Raw genomic sequence first — 21,089 nt, 5'->3', positions numbered from 1 at the left:
TTTTCCTCTTTGAATGAATTTGGCACCCTTGTCAAAAATAGATGTTTTTTTTTAAATTTTTATTTGTTTATGATAGTCACACACATAGAGAGAGAGAGGCAGAGACACAGGCAGAGGGAGAAGCAGGCTCCATGCACTGGGAGTCCGACGTGGGATTCGATCCCGGGTCTCCAGGATCGCGCCCTGGGCCAAAGGCAGGCGCCAAACCGCTGCGCCACCCAGGGATCCCAAAAATAGATGTTTAGATTTATTTCTGAACTCTCAATTCTATCCCATTGGCCTATATGGATATCCTTATGCCAATACCACACTGTTTTGATTACTGTAGCTTTATAGTAAGTTTTGAAGTTGGGAGATGTGAGTGCTTCAGCTTTGTACTTCTGTTTCAAGATTGTTTGGCTATTCTGGCACCTTTGGAATTCCATATCATTTTGAGGGCTGACTTCCATTTCTGCTAAAAAAAAGCTGTTGGGATTTTAACAGAGATTGCATTGAATCTGTAGATTGCTTTGGGTAGTACAGACATCTTGACAATATTACTTCTTCCTATCCATGAATACAATATTTGCATTAAAACACATTTCACTGCATTTCACAAAGCATCACTTTATTGTCATATAAATAATAGTGATTGATGAAGGAAAAAACGAAATCGTGACTATTGATATTTATCTAGGGAACCATTTTCATAGAACACTGATGAAGGAACATGGTATACATCTTCAGAGTGGCAGGGGACACAGGGACAAGCACACTAGATTGAAAGCATAAAAGCATATTCTCATAAGAACCAAACAATCTTTGTTGTTGGAGGACCAAATGGAATCATCATTAATGTAAGTAGAATCAAAATTCACAATCTGTAAGTCCTTCTTAAGATATGCATGATTCAGCTTATTTACAGTTCGAGCAAAGGCATATTTAGAAGCACAACTATATGCTTCCAAACTGTACACTTTCTTGAAGTGCAGATCAAAAAATGGATTGTCCTAGAAAAAAAAGAGAGACATGATTGTTTGTAGCCAGGAAAGTAGCTAGATTTCCTGGGGATTCTCTCATATTCTCTTACATATGCTTACTGATTGTAAAGTATCAGTATCAAACAGATTTCTAAAATCTACAAACGAACTTTCTAAAGCTGTTTGCTTTAAACATATTGCTTTTAAAGAAAACAATAATATGGAAGATTACTTTGGAAGCATCTGTGACTTTTCAATTATCCAAATAAAACATGCCTCAGAATGCACAGTTATCAAGTCCTCCCAGGGGAGTGAGTTTGAGAGGATACATGGGGATGGAAAAAGAAAATAAATCCCCTTACATACTTCTGGAGTGGAGAAAAGATGTCTTCATTTCTTTACTAGGAAGTTGATCCCTTGTGCTATTCCAATGGTAGCAGGGGGAACATTAAGGGAGACTCTTAATCATAGGAAACAAACTGAGAGTTGCTGGAGGGGAGTGGGGTGTGGTGACAGGGTAACTGGGTGATGGATGTTAAGGAGGGCACAGGATGTAATGAGCACCGTTGAATCACTAACCTCTACCTCTGAAACCCATAATACATTATATGTTAATGAATAGAAATAAATAAATAAATAAATAAATAAATAAATAGGGAAACACAGGATGACAAGATTAGCTTTTGCCATACTATAGATCACCAGCTTGCTGGTTAATAGCAAGTTAATAGCAAAGAATTACCTTTGAAGTTAATAGCTGGGATCATTAAATCATTTGACTGAAAGTGTCAAATTACTCAAGATTGCCTCTATTGATTGCTCTAGGTTGTTGCTGTATTTTTAGTGGAGATGTTTTAGGAACAAGTGGACATCAAACTTCATCTAGGTCCTATCTGCTAAAATAACAATAATTACTGTTACTAAGAGCAGTAACAACAATGCCTTGAATTTATAAAATGCTTTTCAGTTTACAAAACGCTTCCACATTCATTAACTGCCTAACCCCTAACTCTTTTTGAGGCCAGAGGTTTTGAATTATTTATCTTTGTGTTCCTAGTGCTTATCTATGGCAAATATTAAGTTCTCAACAAATGTGTGTTGAACTGATCAGAAGTAATCCTATAAAAAGAGAAGTGGAGGTAAACATTGCCGTAAATGACAAGGAGGGGGAGAGAGGTGAAACCAGACTATTAATAATTTGTTACCATGTAGTGTGTAAACATTATACAGAAACAGCTTGCGCATTTGCATTTTTCTTTTAAATAGGAAAATTCTTGCAAGAGGCAGGAAAAAGAACATGAGTTTTGAAGTTAGATAACCATTTTGACTCTCTGATGTTAACCATGGGCAAAGTACTTATCTAATCTGACCTTTACTTTTCCCCCCATTTTAGGTATGGTTGCTATGATATGTATATGAGAATAATTATAAAAACTGCATAGTGTAGAGTTTAATAAATAATAGCTCTTTTTCCCAAAGCTGCCCTCAAAGGTTGTGATACTGGTGTGAATACTACCTTGCTTCATATCATTAAATAAAAAAAAAAAACACAATGCTTTCAAACAAGAATGTACAAAAGTTATGTGATTTTAAATTCAGTGTTCCCATGAGCCACACCTTGCAAAATTTTTCCTGGCTGTCATAATTGCAGCATTAACTACACTTCTGCAGGAAATCTCAATAAAAGGAAATCACACCCATTCCATTACCACATACTAATCATGCTCTTTATATCGTTTTCTCTAAAATATTTTATCCTTATCCTGTAGAAAATATCCATTATCCCTTTGGGATACTCAGAGGGGATTATTTTTCTCCTTTAAGCCTAGTAATTGATGCCTGAGCAGACATGTACATAGAATACAAGGGCCTCTTTCCCTCTCTTTCTCTCCCTCTCCATTCTCTTGTTCTTTTTTCCATAGAATCCTAGACCTTGAAGAGGGTCTCCTGGATCATCCAGTCATCTCTTGTTTAGCTGGGACAATAGTTTCCAGGAAGGTGGAGCCCAGGTCACATTTGTAGTTGGCAGAGACAGGAGAAGAACCAAGATCTCAATCAGCTCAGCCCAATGTTTTGCTATACTGTTCCGCCTCCTGGTATACCATATCACTCTCCAAATCCCCAGTCCTTATGATTTCTGCTTTATAGATTGACTTCAATTTCAATTCCATTGCATTTTAAAGTTGACAATTCTCTGGCTCAAAATTATTCTATTTAAAACCATGTCATTGCTATTGAGAAAAATATAATAAGTGCTGACTTCTGAGGTTTCATTCCAAGAAAGAAGAGAAGTAGAAATTCTCAGAACAACTGGGATATTTTCATTTCATCCACAGAAAATAAATATTTAAAAGAACTGATTTTTGGATATTATAGGTTTTTTTTTTCCTGGCACTTTAGTATTTTAGGTCCTAAAATGATGAGAAAATTAGAAATACTCAACTTCTCTTTTGTTTCTAGTTCACAATCAAAGATGATGATCTTCATCGGGAAAGGGAAGAATCAACAAGGTTGAGATAGAATTAAGGTCAGGAAGGTGAGGAGAAAATAGAGCACAGAGAGCTGCTTCCAGGGAATCTAAGTGACAGGCTTGCTGAATACAACCCCAGGCACTGACCAAGCTTATAGAAAATCATATGACATCAGTAATATTTGAAAACTTGAGAGAAAAATAAGAAAAGAAAAATGAGTGAAAATAGAGGGAGGGATGATTAATTCCTGAACATTGATTTCTTTTTAAAAAATATTTCTTTTATTTATTAAACAGCACAGTAAGATTTTTGTTTTTAGAGAGTGAGAGAGAGTACATGAGTGGGAGGTGGAGAGGGGCAGAGTGAGAGGGAGAGAGAATCTTAAGCAGGCTCCACACTCAGTGTGGATCCTGATGCAGGGCTCAATCTCACAATCCTGACATCATGACCTGAGCTGAAATCAAGAATCAGACGCTGGGATGCCTGGGTGGCTCAGTGGTTGAGCATCTGCCTTTGGCTCAGAGTATGGTCCTGGAGTCCCAGGATCAAGTCCCACGTCAGGATCCTTGCATGGAGCCTGCTTCTCCCTCTGCCTGTGTCTCTGCCTTTCTCTCGCTCTTTGTCTCTCATGAATAAATAAATAAAATCTTAAAAAAAAATTAGATGCTTAACCAACTGAGACACCCAGATGCCCCTTGACATTGATTTCTGATAAAATTCAATGCAGTATAGAAATTTTGGCAAGTACATAAAGGTATAAAGATGAAATAATAACTTAGAATATGTAATCTTATCACAGAGATAATTATTGTCAAAATACTGCTTTCTTTCATATATACATATTCATGCATACATATACCTATGTATATTTTTGTATTCAAATTTAAGGTTTAGATTTCAGTTTTCAATAATATGAAATATTCTAAATATGCAAAATGAGATAATAGTACAGAAAAGTTTTGTATTTGGCTGACTTTAAAAAGACTTACTAAATGATGAACAATTGTGTCCTGAGCCATTCTTATGGAAACATGATTTTTAATGACAGTGTCACATTCTACCATATTGATGTGCAATAGTAACTATTTCCTAAATGTTCAACATTTAGGTTGAATGTATTATCAGAAAAATGCTCTGTGAATACTCAGGGGAAAAAAAGCAATGAAATCCAGCATGCTTTCACCAAGAAGTCATGCCAAACATGCAAAATTTTTAAAATAGGATTGATTCCTAGGTGATGATATCAAGATAATAGCTGATAGCATATATTGATTTCAGTAAAGATCATAAGGGCAAAATTCAGGTATTCAGACTAGATAAGTAAGTAAGTATATAAGTAAGTATGGTAAAATTAAGTGCTTATGTCTGTCTGTTTCACCACTGTATCTTCAGAGACTAGTAGAACCTGGTATACCACAAATTCTGGATGAATGAATGAATGAATGAATGGATATATGAATTTGTAGAGATGTTAAACAAGCAGCTCAAAGAAGGCAAATTAATAGATTTCTGGGTAAAGTCTAGCTCCACCCCTGAATAGCTTTGTGACTGTGGGCAAGTCAATTAACTCTTTGAGTTTCGTTTTCCTCATCTGTAAATTGGAAGTAATAACTGAATCTAATTCTATAGGGTTTTGTGATGATTATGTGAAATTATATAAGAAAAGAGCTTCATGTGGTTCCTGGCATCTGATAAGAGTTTACTAAGTGTGAGATGGTAGCAGGGAGCGTTATTACAAGCGGTGGTAATAGTAACTCATCAATTACCTACAGGTTACCAGATGGCACTTAGCTCTGCCTGTCTCATCATTTTTATTATTGATGAATTAAGTCCTACATATTGTGCTCATTAAATCTGCATCATCATACTATAGTGAATATTTGACAATTTGATAGGTGGGAACAATAGGCCAAACTAAGAATATGGTATTCTCTAGGATTAAGAATAAATAAGCTTAAATTCTAATTTATCCAGCAAAACCACAAATACTTATTGAATGCTTAATATCTATAAGGCAGAAGGCTATGATAAAAGATGAAAAGTCATGGTCTCAGTTTTTTAGGTTTCCATCCGGAGGGGAGATAGAGTAAGCCAACTGCAGTTTGTAGAATTATGTCTGTAACACATTTATTCTTCAATGCAAGGGGAGTTTTGGGGAAGGGAAACAAGAGTAGGACTTTACCCGATGGGGAATCTGGGAATGGGGTGAGATATGGAGGTGACTGGGCATTTTAAACCTCAACAGTCAGCAGTTAAGCACTGATGATATATACGGTTTAAGGAGGAATGACCAGAAATAATGGAGCCAGATCACCAAGGGCCCTAATTTAAATTTTATTCTCTGTAAGTGGAAGCTATGGCAGATCAGGTTAATTGGTAATTCATGCACAAAAGACTTGGAGTTTCAGGTTTAATAGAAATAAAGAATTCAGAACCAAGGAAATACAGGCCAGTCACACTAATTGTAAAGTATTGTATTTAATTTTGGAAAAGCTGGAGCATTCCAGGGAAGAGAAAATAGTGTGGTGAGGGTGTTGAAGCAATGTCATGGGAAAGAAATCACAACAATGCTACTATTTCTTAGCATTTGTATTGTCCTATCATATTATCTTATTTGATCTTCATAATGAAAGTTATTTAAAGAATAAAATGAGTACCTTTGACTTAGAAAACCTGAGGGAACATTATAATCATCTTCAAATATTGGAAAGGCTGCTATGTGAAAGGAGGACTGGATTTTTTCTAAGTTGCCCCAAATGGCAAACCCAGAACTGATGGGTGGATGTTAGAGTGAAGCAGATTTTTGGTTAAACATAGCAGGAAATTAAAAATAAAGTATGGCAATTCAGAAATTGAATGGATTTCCTCACATGATAAAAGTTTCCCATCAGTGGAAGAATTCAAGGGGAAACTGAGAAAACCACTCTTCAAGTGGTCAAAGTGAAAGACTGGCATGTAAACCTTCCCCACAACCTTTCAAATCTAAGGTTGTAGGATTTCTGGAGGATTAAGTGGCTAACTGACAGTAGTTTGAAGACAACGAGGAAGGAATCTTCAAAATTTAATGGAGGAACTTGGGGAGAGGGTGCGGTGGAAACATCACATACAGTTTTAGGATTGACTGGCAGATTGTTCTTAATCTGTTAAGAATCTCTTGGGAAAGATGCTTTTTTTTTTTTTTTGAAAGATGCTTTTAAATTTAATAGACAAAAATTCAAACTTCAACTTAGAAAAATGGAACAAAAAACCCAGTGGATTATCCCAGCAGAATAACCCATACCACTAAAGAACAATATGTCATCTTAACAGTATATGCCAAGAATAATATGAAATAGGATATTGAACATAAAGATTTCTAGCATATTGATCCCACATCTCCCTTACAAAACATAACACTTACGGTATCTGCTTCTTTTCCATCAATCATCTGCAGATCGTTCAAAGACCACTTTTTTGTTACTTCATATTTTTCATCTAAACCTATTCTGTAGTGTTTCACCATAATTATTTTTACTTCTTCATTTTTCGTCACTGTAGGACAGAAAAACACTAAGTTTACATGAACTCTTGGAATAAATTATTCATCAAGTTATTTTATTTTTTTGTACTTTTAGGGATTTATGTACCTTCTTTTCATATAATGAGTTTAAGCCTACATCACATCTGTACCCCAATTATAAAGCCTGACATATCTAAACCTTCATGAGTATGCTCCCTAATTTGCTCCATATGTTAATATAATTTTTGCTACAACTGTGTTTACATGCTGCCGTGGAAATTTCTGTCAGATGGAACACTGAGCTATGTGCTTTCAGCTATGAGCTTTGTGGTGGAGAATGGGATTCGACTCATGGCAGGAAATAAGAGGCTTAGTGTTAGCATACAGTCAGTGCCAAAATATTTACCAGAACAAATTGGAATTTTAATTTATGACAATATGGAAAGTGAGGTCAGGAAAGCAAACAGTTCTGCTCACACAGCAACACAGGGTTGAAGAGTGATCATACAAATACAGGTCTGTATGTCCTCTAAACATACTGTACTGAACTATCTTCTAAAGTTGCTGTGAGAATTTTGACATACAAGTGCTTGCATCATAGCTACCATTGACCTGTTTGATTTTGTTTGAGATTTTTTTGTTTGATATTTTTAATCTTCTTTAGCATGTCTCCAAATATTAGCATTCAAAGTGTGCCATCAAAACAAAAAGCTTTAGTACTATACTTTGAAAGGCAAGAGAAAACCATGGCTTATTTGATGTGAACAAAATGAGGGAAATAATTTCCCGGCCTTAAAATCTTTAATCTCATACGAACACATCAGAAGAATCAATATTTGATGTTAGAGCTCCTGAAATGAAAATTATCAGTGAATAAATAAAGGGGGTATTTACTGAGAATCTGCTATTTACCTGATAGAACTATTACAGATGCCAGAAGAGATACAAGGATGAAACATGGTCCCTGCCCTCTAGAAACTACGATTTTGTTGAGGAGACAATGCTAACATGCATGAGTCACATAAAATTTATAGTTATGACATACAATGCTATATAAGTATATTATAAAGTAGTGGCAATTGGAATTGAATATCTGGAAACTTCTTTCAAGATGGATGATGTCACTTAGAGAGTTGCAAGCCCGTTCTGTCCTCTAAGAGTGAGACTAGAATTTGAGGAACTCTCTTTTCATTCTGGAAAGTACCACTCTGGCATGTCCTCTTGGTGAAGAAGATATAAAGCGATACATTATGATATAATGCTAGATAAGCAATGTGCAACAAACTATATGCTCACCAGGAGTTCTGAGGAGGGAGAGGATTGGAATAGTTAAGGAAGGAATAGTGGGAGAAATAAAATTTGAGAGAGGATTTAAAATGAGTCCTGTTTGTGAAGGCAAGTATGATACTGAGAGTGTTTCCAGGTGAAGGACAGCATGAGGAAATTAATGACAGAGAAGCTGAGACTCACCAAGAGAATTAGAGAAAGTGGACTATATAGATTGGTTGGTGTTAGGATATGGTGGGCAATAGGACCGACTAGGTCGAGAAGACTGTGAAAATGTTTTGAAAGCCTCTGGATTTGCAAAGGGACAGAAACCACTGAGGAGTTGTGATATTTGGATCCTTCCTCTAGTAGAAGGGATGGCTTGCTGGTCTGGACTGTGAGGGCTCCAGAATTGGGGCTGGTGAATGGAGTAATTATCCTCTGAGGGCGGAAGTGATACTGAAATTAAGGCCACCAGTTGATCTTAGAGTTGCTCAGTGAGTTTGACCCCATAGACAAGGAATCTCATCAGGCTGACAAATCTAAGAGGTCATTCTGTCAAGTGTTCAGTGAAAGCTCATACAAGAATACATATTCAATAAATCCTCTTTCCTCCCTGAACAGGAGGCTAGTACAGTGGTGCCCTGTTAAAGCAGTATTTTTTTGGGGAGTAGGGATGCACAAGATACACTGAAGAAGGAGAAAAGAAAGGAGGACTGGAGATCCCTAGAAAAGGCAGTGAGGCTTACTGGGCTCTGGCTTTAGACATTTCAGATTCAAATCATGGACACCACTACTTAGAGTGTGGTCTGAGGAAATGACTTCACACCAGAGAGATTAAGCCTCCTTCTGCTCAAGTTGGAAAGCACACATCAGACTTCTACAAACTCAGAGGGTTTAAAGATTAAAGATAAGCTAGATAAATGAGGTAGGATAGTGCCTGGTTTGCAGTAAGTGGTAAAGTGTTTTATCTCATTTATTTTAAGAGACTGTTGTTGTTATCTAGGCATAGGATGTGAGCAATGGAATAGACATGGCAAATCTAAGTAAGATTTCAAATGAGGCATTGACAACACTTGATGGAAACCCATACAGGAAAGTATGGAGGGTAAACTGGTTGGAGACAATGATGATTGGTTGATTTATATTTTTACTTTTCATTTATTTTTTTAAAAAGGATTTTATTTATTTATTTGAGAGAGAGAGAGAGAGCATAAACAGAGGGAGGGGGATGGGAGAGGGACAGAGGGACAAGAAGACTCCTGCTCAATGCAAGGCTCGATCCCAGGACTCCGAGATCATGACCTGAGCCAAAGGCAGATGCTTAACCCACTGAGCCACCCAGGTGCCCTTATTTCTCTTTTTAAAAACATTTTATTTATTTATTTATTTATTTATTTATTTATTTATTTATTTATTTGAGGGAGAGAGAGAGAACATGCATAAGTGGAGGAAGGGAGAGGCAGAGGGAGAGGGAGAAGCAGACTCCTTGCTGAGCAGGGAGTCCAATGAGATGCGGGGGCGTGATCACAACCTGAGCCGAAGGCAGACACTTAACCAACTGAGCCACCCAGGCACCCCATGAGTTTAGTTTTTGACATACAGACAAGGTATCCATAAATGATCTCAGAAGAAAAGGAGGTGGAAGTTTATAATTTAGGGGTAGAGATACAGAATTAGGCCTTTTCTGTGTGAACAGTTTTCCAAGACAAGTTTATAGAGAAAAGAGCAGAGGAAAGAGGCAAGACCGAGCAGAAAAGAAAAAGGTGCCAGCAGAGAGGTCTGGGAGGAGACAAACCCAACAATGCAGTGCCATGGAAATCAAGAGGACAGAGAATTTTAAAACTTGGAAACCATCCTGTGAAGTCACTTTGTTGGAGAAAGCAGAGTTCAGACCAGGCACTGAATCTGACTTAGGGAATACCATTGATTTCTTTCCTGAGGGCAGTTTCTCTGGAATGGTGAGGGCAGAAGACAACTTGTAGACAACTCCTTCTGCTCTAATACTGAGTGCATACTGTGTGCCAGTTCCAGGGTTAGGTAGGATTGAAACAAAAAATAGGAAAAGACTAAAGGCTATGATTTAGATCACATACTCCAAGAGTTTGCAAGAGGAGGGATTGTATATTCTGGGGGACAAAGGGAGTGACTGCAGGGCATGTCCTTGAGAGGACCCAGACAGGAGATCTTAACTCAGTCTCAAAAAACTGTCCCAGAGTCTGTGAGTCTCCTAAAATTGTCTGCAGAAATTGGTGGGTTTCTGCCTATGTGCATTTCTCCAGCTCTAAGAAAGTTTCATTTCCACTGGTCTAGATGCTAGCTTTGGGAAGAGGAAATGATTAGAAAGGAAGCTATTAGGAAGGAAGCATGGAGTGTCGAAGTAGAGGCAGAGTTGATTCTGTTAGACTTATTCAGGACAAGATCTTGAGGGCAGTTCCGTCGATTAGGAGGCAGTTGTATCTGTTCAGACAAAGGCTCTACCTCAGAACCAAAGGACAATGTTCTTGTTCTGACTTAGCTGTCTCACTAGCTACTTAGGGTGTGGGAGAGAATGGGTATAGGAAGAAATAATTGGATACTATGTGAAAATATAATCTGAAGCAAATTCCTCTGCTTCATCTACATGTTATGATAGTTAGCCAATTGCCTATAGGCTGATTCATTTCATTAATTTGATAAATATTAGAGTTCCCCTTTTGTACAAAGCCCTGTGAGAGGCATGAAAAAAAAAGAATTCCCATAAGGCAGCAATCTTGCTCTCACTGAGATTACAGGGGGTAGGGACTCAGAAAAAATGCATAATCACAGTGCCATGAATGAGGCACAGACAGGGTAATACAGGAAAATGGAGCAGGGACATCTTCATCCAACTGGTGGGGTCAGAGAGAGCTTCTTGAAGGGGGTAATCTGAGTTGTAAGGGGCAGTGAGAGCAGAATAAAGAAAGGACTAGAGGAACTTCTGGAACAGCATGTGTACAAAAGCATGAAATACTTGATCCTTTTGAGTCATGACAGGTATTTGGTATTATTGGCATGAAGTGTGAGGGTGGGTAGATTGTAGGAAGCAGGTTAGGCAAGAGGTCTGGAAGGGTCTAGAATGCTAGGCTAAGGAATTCAAATGTTATCCTGAAAGGTGTGTGTATGGAGGGGTAGCTTGGGAGGAGGGTTGTCACTGAAGAAGTTTAAGGGATAACTGAGCTTTAAATTCTAGAAAATTTTCTTGAGGAGTTCTATAAAGGATTGAGAGAGATGTTAAGAAGGTAGGATCTACCAGTTATCGAGTTTTCTTATATTAATGATTACTGTCCTAACTAACACTGAACTAAGAAAATAAGCAGACTTTAAAAGTTAACCTTTTGATACAATGATGTAGCAAGAGACAGTACAGACTCCGAATTTGGCAAAAGTAGCCTCCTTTGGAGTCAAGGAGACTCCAAGAATTTTCTTTAGCCAAGAGTCAAAGAAGTTTACTCATGCTGGAGTGGACCCAACCCCTGATTTTCACACTTGGGCTCTGCTGCCAGCTGAAATTAAATGGCCATGTCCACACTAACGCAGCAGCAAAGTGGAAACTCATCACCTTGTCTTAAAACAGAAATGTGTTTATATAGTCAAAGTGTTAGAGAGTTGTTTTTAGTAACATCAGAGGGGCCATTATGTAATTATGATTTAGTGAGTAATATCTATAGACTAATGGAATTTCAGAATAACCTGTTCAAGTATTAATATTTTAGTTAGCATTTCCAGAATTACAGTCTTAACTTCATGCCAACCATTTATTTTCACTTTTAATTTCAAAAGAAACACTCATTAACCGCCTCTCTTACCATGACAAAATAGTCACTGAATTCATAGGCTAGATGGAAAGAAGATTGGCTAATTCCACCAATATGATTTTGCAGAATAGAGGAAAAACAATAGCTCACAAATAAACTACATAGAAATGCTTTAAATAAACAAATGACTGTTATTTTATAATCTTAGTATTACATAATTGTTTTCATCATTGAAATTAAATAATATGAAGAAACCATCATGAGATATCAAAGATAGGAAGCCTCAGTGAAAATGTTTCAATATAGTGATGATGTCTTGGGGTCATTGAGAACACTATTATTGATTTCACTAACAAAGCAATTTTCAAGGGACACCTGGGTGGCTCAGTGGTTGAGCATCTGCCTTTGACTCAGGGCATGATTCTGGGAGCCTGGGATAGAGTCCTGCATTGGGCTCCCTGCAGGGAGCCTGCTTCTCCTTCCGCCTGTGTCTCTGCCTCTCTCTGTGTGTCTCTCATGAATAAATAAATAAAATCTTTTAAAAATTCTCAAATATATTTTTTCTAGAAATATTTTTATAACATCAATTCTTGGGCTATACTGAGTACTATAGATTGAATGTTTGTGTCCCCTCCAAAGTGTATTTTTGAAATCTTAGCCCCCAAAGGTGGTGGTATTAGCAGTTGGGGACATTGGGAGGTGATTTGGCATTAATACCCTTATACAAAGACTCCATTGGTGTTGAGTTTTATAAGTTCTTTATAGATTTTGGAAACTAGGAAGGGGAGGAGGGCGGGTGTTGGAGGGGAATGGGTGACGGGCACTGAGGCGGACACTTGACGGGATGAGCACTGGGTGTTTTTCTGTATGTTGGTAAATTGAACACCAATAAAAATTAATTAAAAAAACAAAAAACAAAACAAAACAAAAAAAAAAAAAACAAAGACTCCAGAGAGATCCCTTGCCCTTTCCACCATATAAGTTTACAGGAAGATGGTGATCTCTGAGGAGGTGGTCCTAACCAGACACTGAATCTACTAGTGCTATGATCTTGGACTTCCCAGTTTCCAAAACTGTGAGAAATAAATGTTTGTTGTTTATAAGGCTTGTTAATTTATTCTTTTTTTTAAATTAATTTTTATTGGTGTTCAATTTACCAACATACAGAAAAACACCCAGTGCTCATCCCGTCAAGTGTCCACCTCAGTGCCCGTCACCCATTCCCCTCCAACACCCGCCCTCCTCCCCTTCCACCACCCCTAGTTCGTTTCCCCGAGTTAGGAGTCTTTATGTTCTGTCTCCCTTCCTGATATTTCCCAACATTTCTTTTCCCTTCCTTTATATTCCCTTTCACTATTATTCATATTCCCCAAATGAATGAGAACATACACTGTTTGTCCTTCTCCGATTGACTTATTTCACTCAGCATAATACCCTCCAGTTCCATCCACGTTGAAGCAAATGGTGGGTATTTGTCGTTTCTAATTGCTGAGTAATATTCCATTGTTAATTTATTCTTATTTGACACTCTCATTGTTACTATTCTTACCATAAATAGCTTGACAAAATTGTTAGATACCCTGGTTCACAGAGAAGTTCTGTTCTGACATTAAAATGTAATATGGGGGCAGCCCGGGTGGCTCAGCAGTTTAGTGCTGCCTTCAGCCCAGGGTGTGATCCTGGAGACCCGGGATTGAATCCCACGTTGGGCTCCCTGCATGGAGCTTGCTTCTCCCTCTGCCTGTGTCTGTGCCTCTCTCTCTCCCGTGTCTCTCATGAATAAATAAATAAAATTTTTAAAAATAAAATAAAATAAAATGTAATATGTATGGATAATTTATAATACCATTCTCATAATTCTAGAAAATGCTATTTATTTTAAAATTAATATTTATAAACAAAAATGTTTTCCTAAGTATATGAGAATATTTAAAATAATCTGTATCTGAATATGCATATAATTTTATTTATAAAATGTATAACAATATTTCAATTTTCATTATGTATTAAATATAATGCTTATATATGTTTAGTGTGTATTGTTTTTATTATAAATATATATAGTATATACTATTTATAAAAATATATTTCAGCATGTTATCACAGTAAATTAATTTTTCCATATATTTAAAAATATAATCCTACCTCTTATTTTATTTTTTTGGAACATAATTTATCATATTTGTTTTTTTCCTAGTTAGGATTTAACAGGAGAGCACTATGTGCCTATGTGGGTGTTATTATTTCCATTTCAGAGATGATAACACTGAGGCCAGAGTGGTTAATTACCTTGCCCCAAATTTCACAGCTGGCAGGTGGACAAAGTAGAGCCAGGTTTTATACCATGTATGTCTGATCTCGAGCATTCTAGAATCCATTCTAGCATGTCCTGCTACTTCCCATTTAATTATGGTGAATGCTGGATATACTATTTCAATCCTTTGGAACATCTTTAATTCATTTGCACCCATCATTGCGCAAGTGACTTATCCCTTTCTAGTGCCTGTATATAAAAGGGCTCCTCCATCCTCTATAAGAAGATGCTTTTAACTGATAGGGATAACGATGTTCGAGGCTAGGGGAAGCTAATCTCAAGGAGAAATGACCATGCAAACTCTGAGTTGGGAAGAGACTGAGGTGCCAGGAAATCCTCAATGTAAATCCTAGTAAATACATAAAGGGAGATTGGGTTTAGGACATCTGATTTTTGACATCAATCAGGTAAGGTATCAAGATACAGTAAATCACAGTCATTTGGTTGTGAGACTCCTACAAAAGACGGAATCTAATCAGATAAATAGAAATTTTAACTTATCTAAACATACTTGTCTTTAGTTTGAAAAATGCCTGATGGAATTCAGCTGCTCTAGCCTTCGGTTCTTATAAATTTAGAACTGCTAGATTGTAGGATATAAAGAGAAAATTCTAACCATCAGTCTCTACTCTGTGAGGGTGGCCAACATTCAAAATCGGGAGTTACCTGCCTTGATAATTGTAATATGACCTGTTGGATTCATATCAATAGAAATCTGAGTAAAGCATGATCAAAGATTAAAGTCTATCAGTCATCACATTGACTTCATTTCAAATTACCATTCTGCCTCAATGTACTTGAAATGGTCATAAAGAGATGTTACATTTAGGATAAATGCTCTCAAATTGATGGATGTGATATAGAGGAGAGTTATGAAAAATTAGTGAATAAGTATCAGTTATAATGTTAACTTTTATCTGAAATATCACAATCTTACTTTCTCTTCACATCTGAGAGGACCTTGTTTTTTTCTTCCTTACTTCTTACAGAAGAGAATCGTTGAATTTTACTAATTAAAATGATCACCTACTCTCCTTTGTCATTTTCCAGATGAGAAAATTGAACCCTAAAGAAGTTGCTTTCATACATGCTAACAATGTTAACCCCTTGACCTTCTGATCCGTGTTAAAATGATTCAGGTCATTTGTGAAAAAAGACAGCAGGTAACCCCCGTGCACAGTATCTTTCTTAAAACTCAGGGATAACAGAAAAAAAAAGACATTATCCATTTCCAAAAGTTTAATTCTAGCGGACTTTTTTTTATAATGCCATATAGGACAAGTTTAATTATAGGGTTGGAGAGAGGAATTAAGACATATTAGGTAAGTTAGATTTATACATTGCTAGGATTTTATTTTTATAAGTTTAAAAAATTACTTGCATACTAATGTTACATGATGAGTAACTAACTTTATAAAGAGGATCATTATTAGTAACAAAATTATTAAATATTAATGTTGGAATAAGCATCTTCTCTAATATATTAAGTCAAAATACTTAAAGATATAGTGATTTCGTGGTTAGGATGCAATATAGTTTCTAAAATTATTTCATTTGACTTTTTTCCATAACTTGCTTTCTTTCTTTTTCCTGGCCAGTTAAGTTTTTTACCTTGCTGGTACGCCAAGTTCTCATACTTTGTATTTATATAGCAACATATGCTAGGTAAAGCATTAGGTAAATATTAGTATGCTTATTATTGAGTAAATATTATTCTTATTAGGATTGATAGAATTTTTGAAAGTTCTTAGCCATTTTATTTAAAGCTGTTTTGCTTCCCTTACAATACTTCATCTTGACAATTTTAGAGTCCTTCTGAGGCAATTATCAGGAAGAGAATTATAATAAGTTGTTTTCTGAAAATGCTGAGGTGTGTGCCTTAAAAAAGAAAGTCCACAAAGAACACTTAGAATTTCTGAGCTCTTTCCTCCTAAGCCCCTGAGAAGTAGTAAAAGGCATGGATTGGGAAAAGGGAAAGCTATATATTAAATTCAGTAATGGCATAAACATTTCTCTCTAAATTCAGCACAAACATTGCAGGTTAGGCAATAATTAAATGCAAAAGCCTATTCTCACGTATGGATAATTTTCGTGCATTTTAAGAACATGAGGGAGAATCTGTATTTAGTTAAATAGTTTAGAGAGCAGCCTCTTATCCTTAAAGTTCCCACTTCATGAACTAATTTCTATGATTAAATTATTGTTTCTGCAAGCATACTTCCTAGAAGAGAAAGAATTTTTAGAAGATCATTTCTCTTTTCAAAATAAACCACCAGGAAGTCTAAGTAAGCCCTTAAAAGAAAATCTAAGGTCTTTTTTTTCTTTCTTAGCACGAAAAGACAGAATCTTAGTTATCCAGGCTGGTTGGAAATAGAGCTGTATAACTCAATTCTCCAGTGTATTTAAAAATATACAGAAAGCACTCTGTTGAATTTTTTAAAATGAGCTCTTACACATTAAGGTTGCATACCATGCAAGTGAATTAAATAAAGGCTTGAAAACAAAATAATCAAAGCAGGAAAATACATACCCAGTTTCCTTCTGAACAATCCACCGAAATATTCTTAATACGATATTATTTTTCTGTCTTCCATTTTAGCACTAAAAATAAAATTCAGTGGAATCCAGATTCCCAAACTTGGCATAATTAAGCTCTATCACCTGAAGATACATGTGCTGTTACCATTCAGGAAAATAAATACAAAAATGTCCTTCTACCACCCAAGGCTCTTGTGGAGTTATTTACATTTTGAAGTGATAACAGAAAGAACAGATTACCTGACACGCAGAGGTAATACCTGTCCTGGACCGAGAACTCTATTTCAATAAACTCGTAGAGATTCTGTGAGAGTGGCTTAAACAGTTTCTTCTCCAAGTCCTCCTTCACCAATGATGACATTTCCTCCAGTTCCACTTGGCCTGATGTCTTGGCTCCAGATCACCCTTTGCTCTCCTTTGGCTCCCTAGATTTCTTGTTTGGGTTTGCACCTCCCAGCCCTCACTCTCTTAACTTCTCATTCCCAGCCAGACCCAGGCTCTGGGAGGCGGTCTGCGTGGTCAGACCCCTCACTATGGTGCGTGCCTAGTGGCAGCGGCAGCAGCAGCCCAAATCCAGCAGCAACACTCGCCCCACCGGCAATCCTCAGCATCCAGGCTCAAGAAGGCTGCTCTCTGGAGCTCTCCTGTGGTTTGCTGATGGGGAACACATTTCTGAACACCAGCAGCTATACTTGTGGAGTCCCTTGCTTATTCTTGTCTAGTAGCGTTTTCCTCTTTCACATCACTCTGCAGAGGAAGACCAACGGCTTCAGCTTGATTCCATTATATAAATCAGCTGTCTGGCTCTATTGATTGGGATCATCTTCCATTAAGAACTTCGCTATCATCGGCAGGAGACAAAGCACCAGGGCTTGCTCCTGACACTTCCAACAAGTCTCTTGCCCTCCTTCTTTCCCTTCTTGCAATTCATCAGACCTTTGCAATCATGAAAGTCAGCACCAATTCCTGTGTCCAAATAATTTTTTAAATGGGCTCACTTTGATGTTGTTTATTCTCCTACGCACAAATAAAAATTTATTAAGGTATCTACTGGGGCAAAGCTTTATATCTGTTTCTTGGGAGGGTGAATTTTCTATCCCCAAGGAGCTCATAATCTAATCGAGATGACTACACCAAATAATTAGCATGAATGTTTAATTAGCATAAATGGCACAAAAGAAAATATAGAAAAGATATTTGTACCTGAAAAGTATCAGAGGAGGTGCTATGGGAGAAGCTCTGGAACTTGAAGAATGAGGGAAAAGTATCAAAGTGGAGGGGAAGGAGCCTATTCCACAGACCAGACACTGAGCCAAAGCCCTGCATTAGAAAGCTCAGGGAGTGTTTGGGAGGACAGGAAATAGTTTTCCTGAGTAGTAGCATATGTGAAAGTAAAAGGTAAGACTGGAAAGATAGATTGGGGCCAGATCAGGAAGGGCATTGAATGCCAGATTAATCCTTTGGATTTTATTCCGTAGGAGTAGAGAGTCAGTGAAGGTTTTGGGGACATTCATCCATTCAACAAATATTTCTCAAGGGCTGATTTTGTGCCAGGCTCTTCTAGGAACTGGGAAGACACAATGAAAATAACAGGTCAATTCCCTGCTCCTGTAGATTTTAGAGGGAAAGAGGGAAAATAAAGAAATAAAGCAGCGGCCTTTCAGGGTGCACTCAGCTGCAAGTTACAGAACATATGACATAAAGTTGTAAGTAGGGAAGACTTCAAATAATGTCTCAGAATAAAATGTCTGCAAGTAGGCAGTTTCAAGGTTAGCTCAGGGCTCATAGAGGGTCCCAAGTGTTTTGATTCTTCCGATCCTCACCTGTTGGCTTTTTGTCCTTAGGCTGCTGTTGTTCAGCTCCAAGAAAGGAAGAAAGGGAGTCAGGGATTGGTAGCTCTTCTTGATTTCTCTTTATGTCAGAAGCAAACTCTCAGAAACCAGCCAGAGACTTCCCTCTATATCTTGGTGCCCAAGACTGGGTCACATGGCTATCCCTAGGAAACAAGTACTTGTCATTTTTGGTTCCTACCATGGGAAACAGGATTTTCTAACAAGGAGGAAGAGGCTGGGAAAGGCGGGCAATGAATAGTGTTCTATGGCTTCCAAATTAGCTGCTCTAAAGAAAAATTAATGGCATGGCTGGGGCTAGACTGAACTATGGGGTCCTGGGTGGGACATTTGTCTCGCTGAACCTCAGTCTCTTCATCTGAAGAATGATATCTAGAGTCTTTTCCTACTTTAATATCTCCTAATCTGTTGGTGATTCTGGGACTCTAGTAAAACAACTTGGTAGACTACCAGAGAACTAGTATTATGCTTTTGGATATAGAAATGGAGAAGAGGGTGGGGTGCCTGAGTGGCTCTTTTGGCTCAGCGTCCGATTCTTGATTTCAGCTTAGGTCATGAAGTCAGGATTCTGAGATTGAGTCCCGTGTCAGCCTCCACGCTGGGTGTGGAGCCTGCTTGAGATTCTTTCTGTCCTTCTCCTTCTTCCCTTCTCTAAAAAAATGGAGAAGAGGACTTGAATGTAAGATATATTTGGATGATAAAATCACTAAGCCATGGTACCTAATTGGATATCAAAGGTGGAAGGTGGAGGTAATGACATAACTACTTTCCATTTCCATCTAGGGAATGAGATAATGGACCTACAGGGAAATTTTTAAAAGACATTATATACAGTTTATTAATTATTTCCTAGGTGTTTTAGTCCTCTATGGAGAAAAATAACAACAACAAAAAACTGGTATGACAGAACGCTTATCAACAGCATTGTCATTGAAATTTAATAAGATGCTTGTTTATGGAATTAAAAAAATTTTTTTTCTCTCCTGTTATAGTGTAAGTTTTATGAGGGCAGGAACCATGTTTCTTCTGCTTACCATACAACCAGGATATGTGATATGCAGTGTCTAGCACATTATCAACATTCTTGCATTCCTTTATTCACTCAATTTATTTGTAAATATTTATGAAAAGAACAAAAAAGTGAATCAAATAGTCTTATAATAATTTTCTTTCATTTTTGCATAGCTGATTTTACAGTTATATATCCTCATAGCTGGAGTGGACAGTTATTAGTCTTTACCAACGATGTATTCAGTATCAATATCCATTTGCTCTTGTTGCCATGAATGCATGCACTTTAGCTGTGAAAGTCTCAACTGCACTTCCGCAGGAATACTACAACTTTCTCTGAAAGTTCTTAAGAGAAGAGTGGCTATGTATTCCAAGATGGCCTTAAGTAATGTTGAAATGAGATGTTCAGAAGCTGACATAGTTCCAAATTGAAATATTTGCTATCAACAAGTGTGTTCAGGAATGATTTGCCAATTGGTTAGAATATTCTTATTGTATTGATTTGTTTGACAGTCTTAAGGGAAAAGTCATATTATAGTGCTAATAAATATTTTTTTAAGGTTCTGAATCTTTCTTTAAGACCAATCTATCAAAACATTGTCTATGTTATAAAGAATCAAAGGATTCAGGCTTAAAAGAATTACAAATGGCAATTCATCAAAAATGGAAACAAGCAGAATCTCCAGAGACCCTAATTTCTTTGTCAGTTGATAGGAATATAGTACAGAACTTTTGGAAACTAACATCAACAGAAGAGGTGATGGAAAAATAACGAAATAGACCCCCATAGTGTTCACTAAGATATTTAAGAGAATTATAATGGGTGTCTGGCTGGCTCAGTTGGTAGAGCATGTGACTCGAACTCAAGGTCATGAATTCAAGCCCCATGTTGGGCATAGAGATTACTTAAGATTTTTTAAAAAGATCTTTTATAGAGCTATAAAAACATTTTTTCCTCATGGCCAAAGATTATTCTAGTCTGTAAATTTGTTTTCTGAAATGCAATGGAATTGTCAATGGGGAATATGATAAGGAAACCATTGGGAATTAATGGCATTTTCCTGGAAACCCTTATTTTTAAAACTCCAACATCCCCTAAATGTATTTCCTATGGAGAAGGAAATTAAAATAAAACCATTTATTATTTATTTGGGAGAGAGAGAGAGAGAGACAGAGAGAGAGTGAGGAGGAGGGGTAGAGGGAGAGGGAGAGAATCCCAAGCAGACTCCACGTGGATCATGAAACTTGACTTTGGGCTTGATTCCATGACCCCAATATCATGACCTAATCTGAAATCAAGAGTTTGACACTCAACCTATTGAGCCAGGTGTCCCTGGAGGAGGAAAATTTAATACCTTACTGATTCATTATGAGGTCCCGCCAGTCCACCATCCTGGGTAAAGTA

At 37.1% G+C, this 21,089-nt stretch overlaps 1 protein-coding gene across 2 annotated transcripts; it reads right to left on the bottom strand.

The window, feature by feature from the left end:
- Positions 1-201: 201 nt before the first annotated feature.
- EXOC1L (exocyst complex component 1 like) lies at positions 202-17,524 on the bottom strand. 2 transcript variants are annotated; one of them, XM_041726423.1, is made up of 4 exons: positions 17,064-17,088; positions 16,816-16,946; positions 6,831-6,961; positions 202-989 (listed from the first exon to the last, which is right to left on the bottom strand). In XM_041726423.1, exons 3-4 carry the CDS (start codon positions 6,930-6,932, stop codon positions 723-725), a joined length of 369 nt encoding a protein of 122 aa, XP_041582357.1. In that variant the 5' UTR covers positions 6,933-6,961; positions 16,816-16,946; positions 17,064-17,088; the 3' UTR covers positions 202-722. The 2 variants fall into 2 exon arrangements, with proteins under 2 accessions (XP_041582357.1, XP_041582356.1); XM_041726422.1 differs by lacking the exon at positions 16,816-16,946 and having other exon boundaries at positions 17,064-17,524.
- Positions 17,525-21,089: the final 3,565 nt, after the last annotated feature.

This window comes from Vulpes lagopus, chromosome 12 (assembly GCF_018345385.1).
Source record: "Vulpes lagopus strain Blue_001 chromosome 12, ASM1834538v1, whole genome shotgun sequence".
NCBI lineage: Eukaryota > Metazoa > Chordata > Mammalia > Carnivora > Canidae > Vulpes > Vulpes lagopus.
The sequence above is the reverse complement of the archived record's forward strand: the minus strand, read 5'-3'. Positions and strand labels throughout refer to the sequence as shown.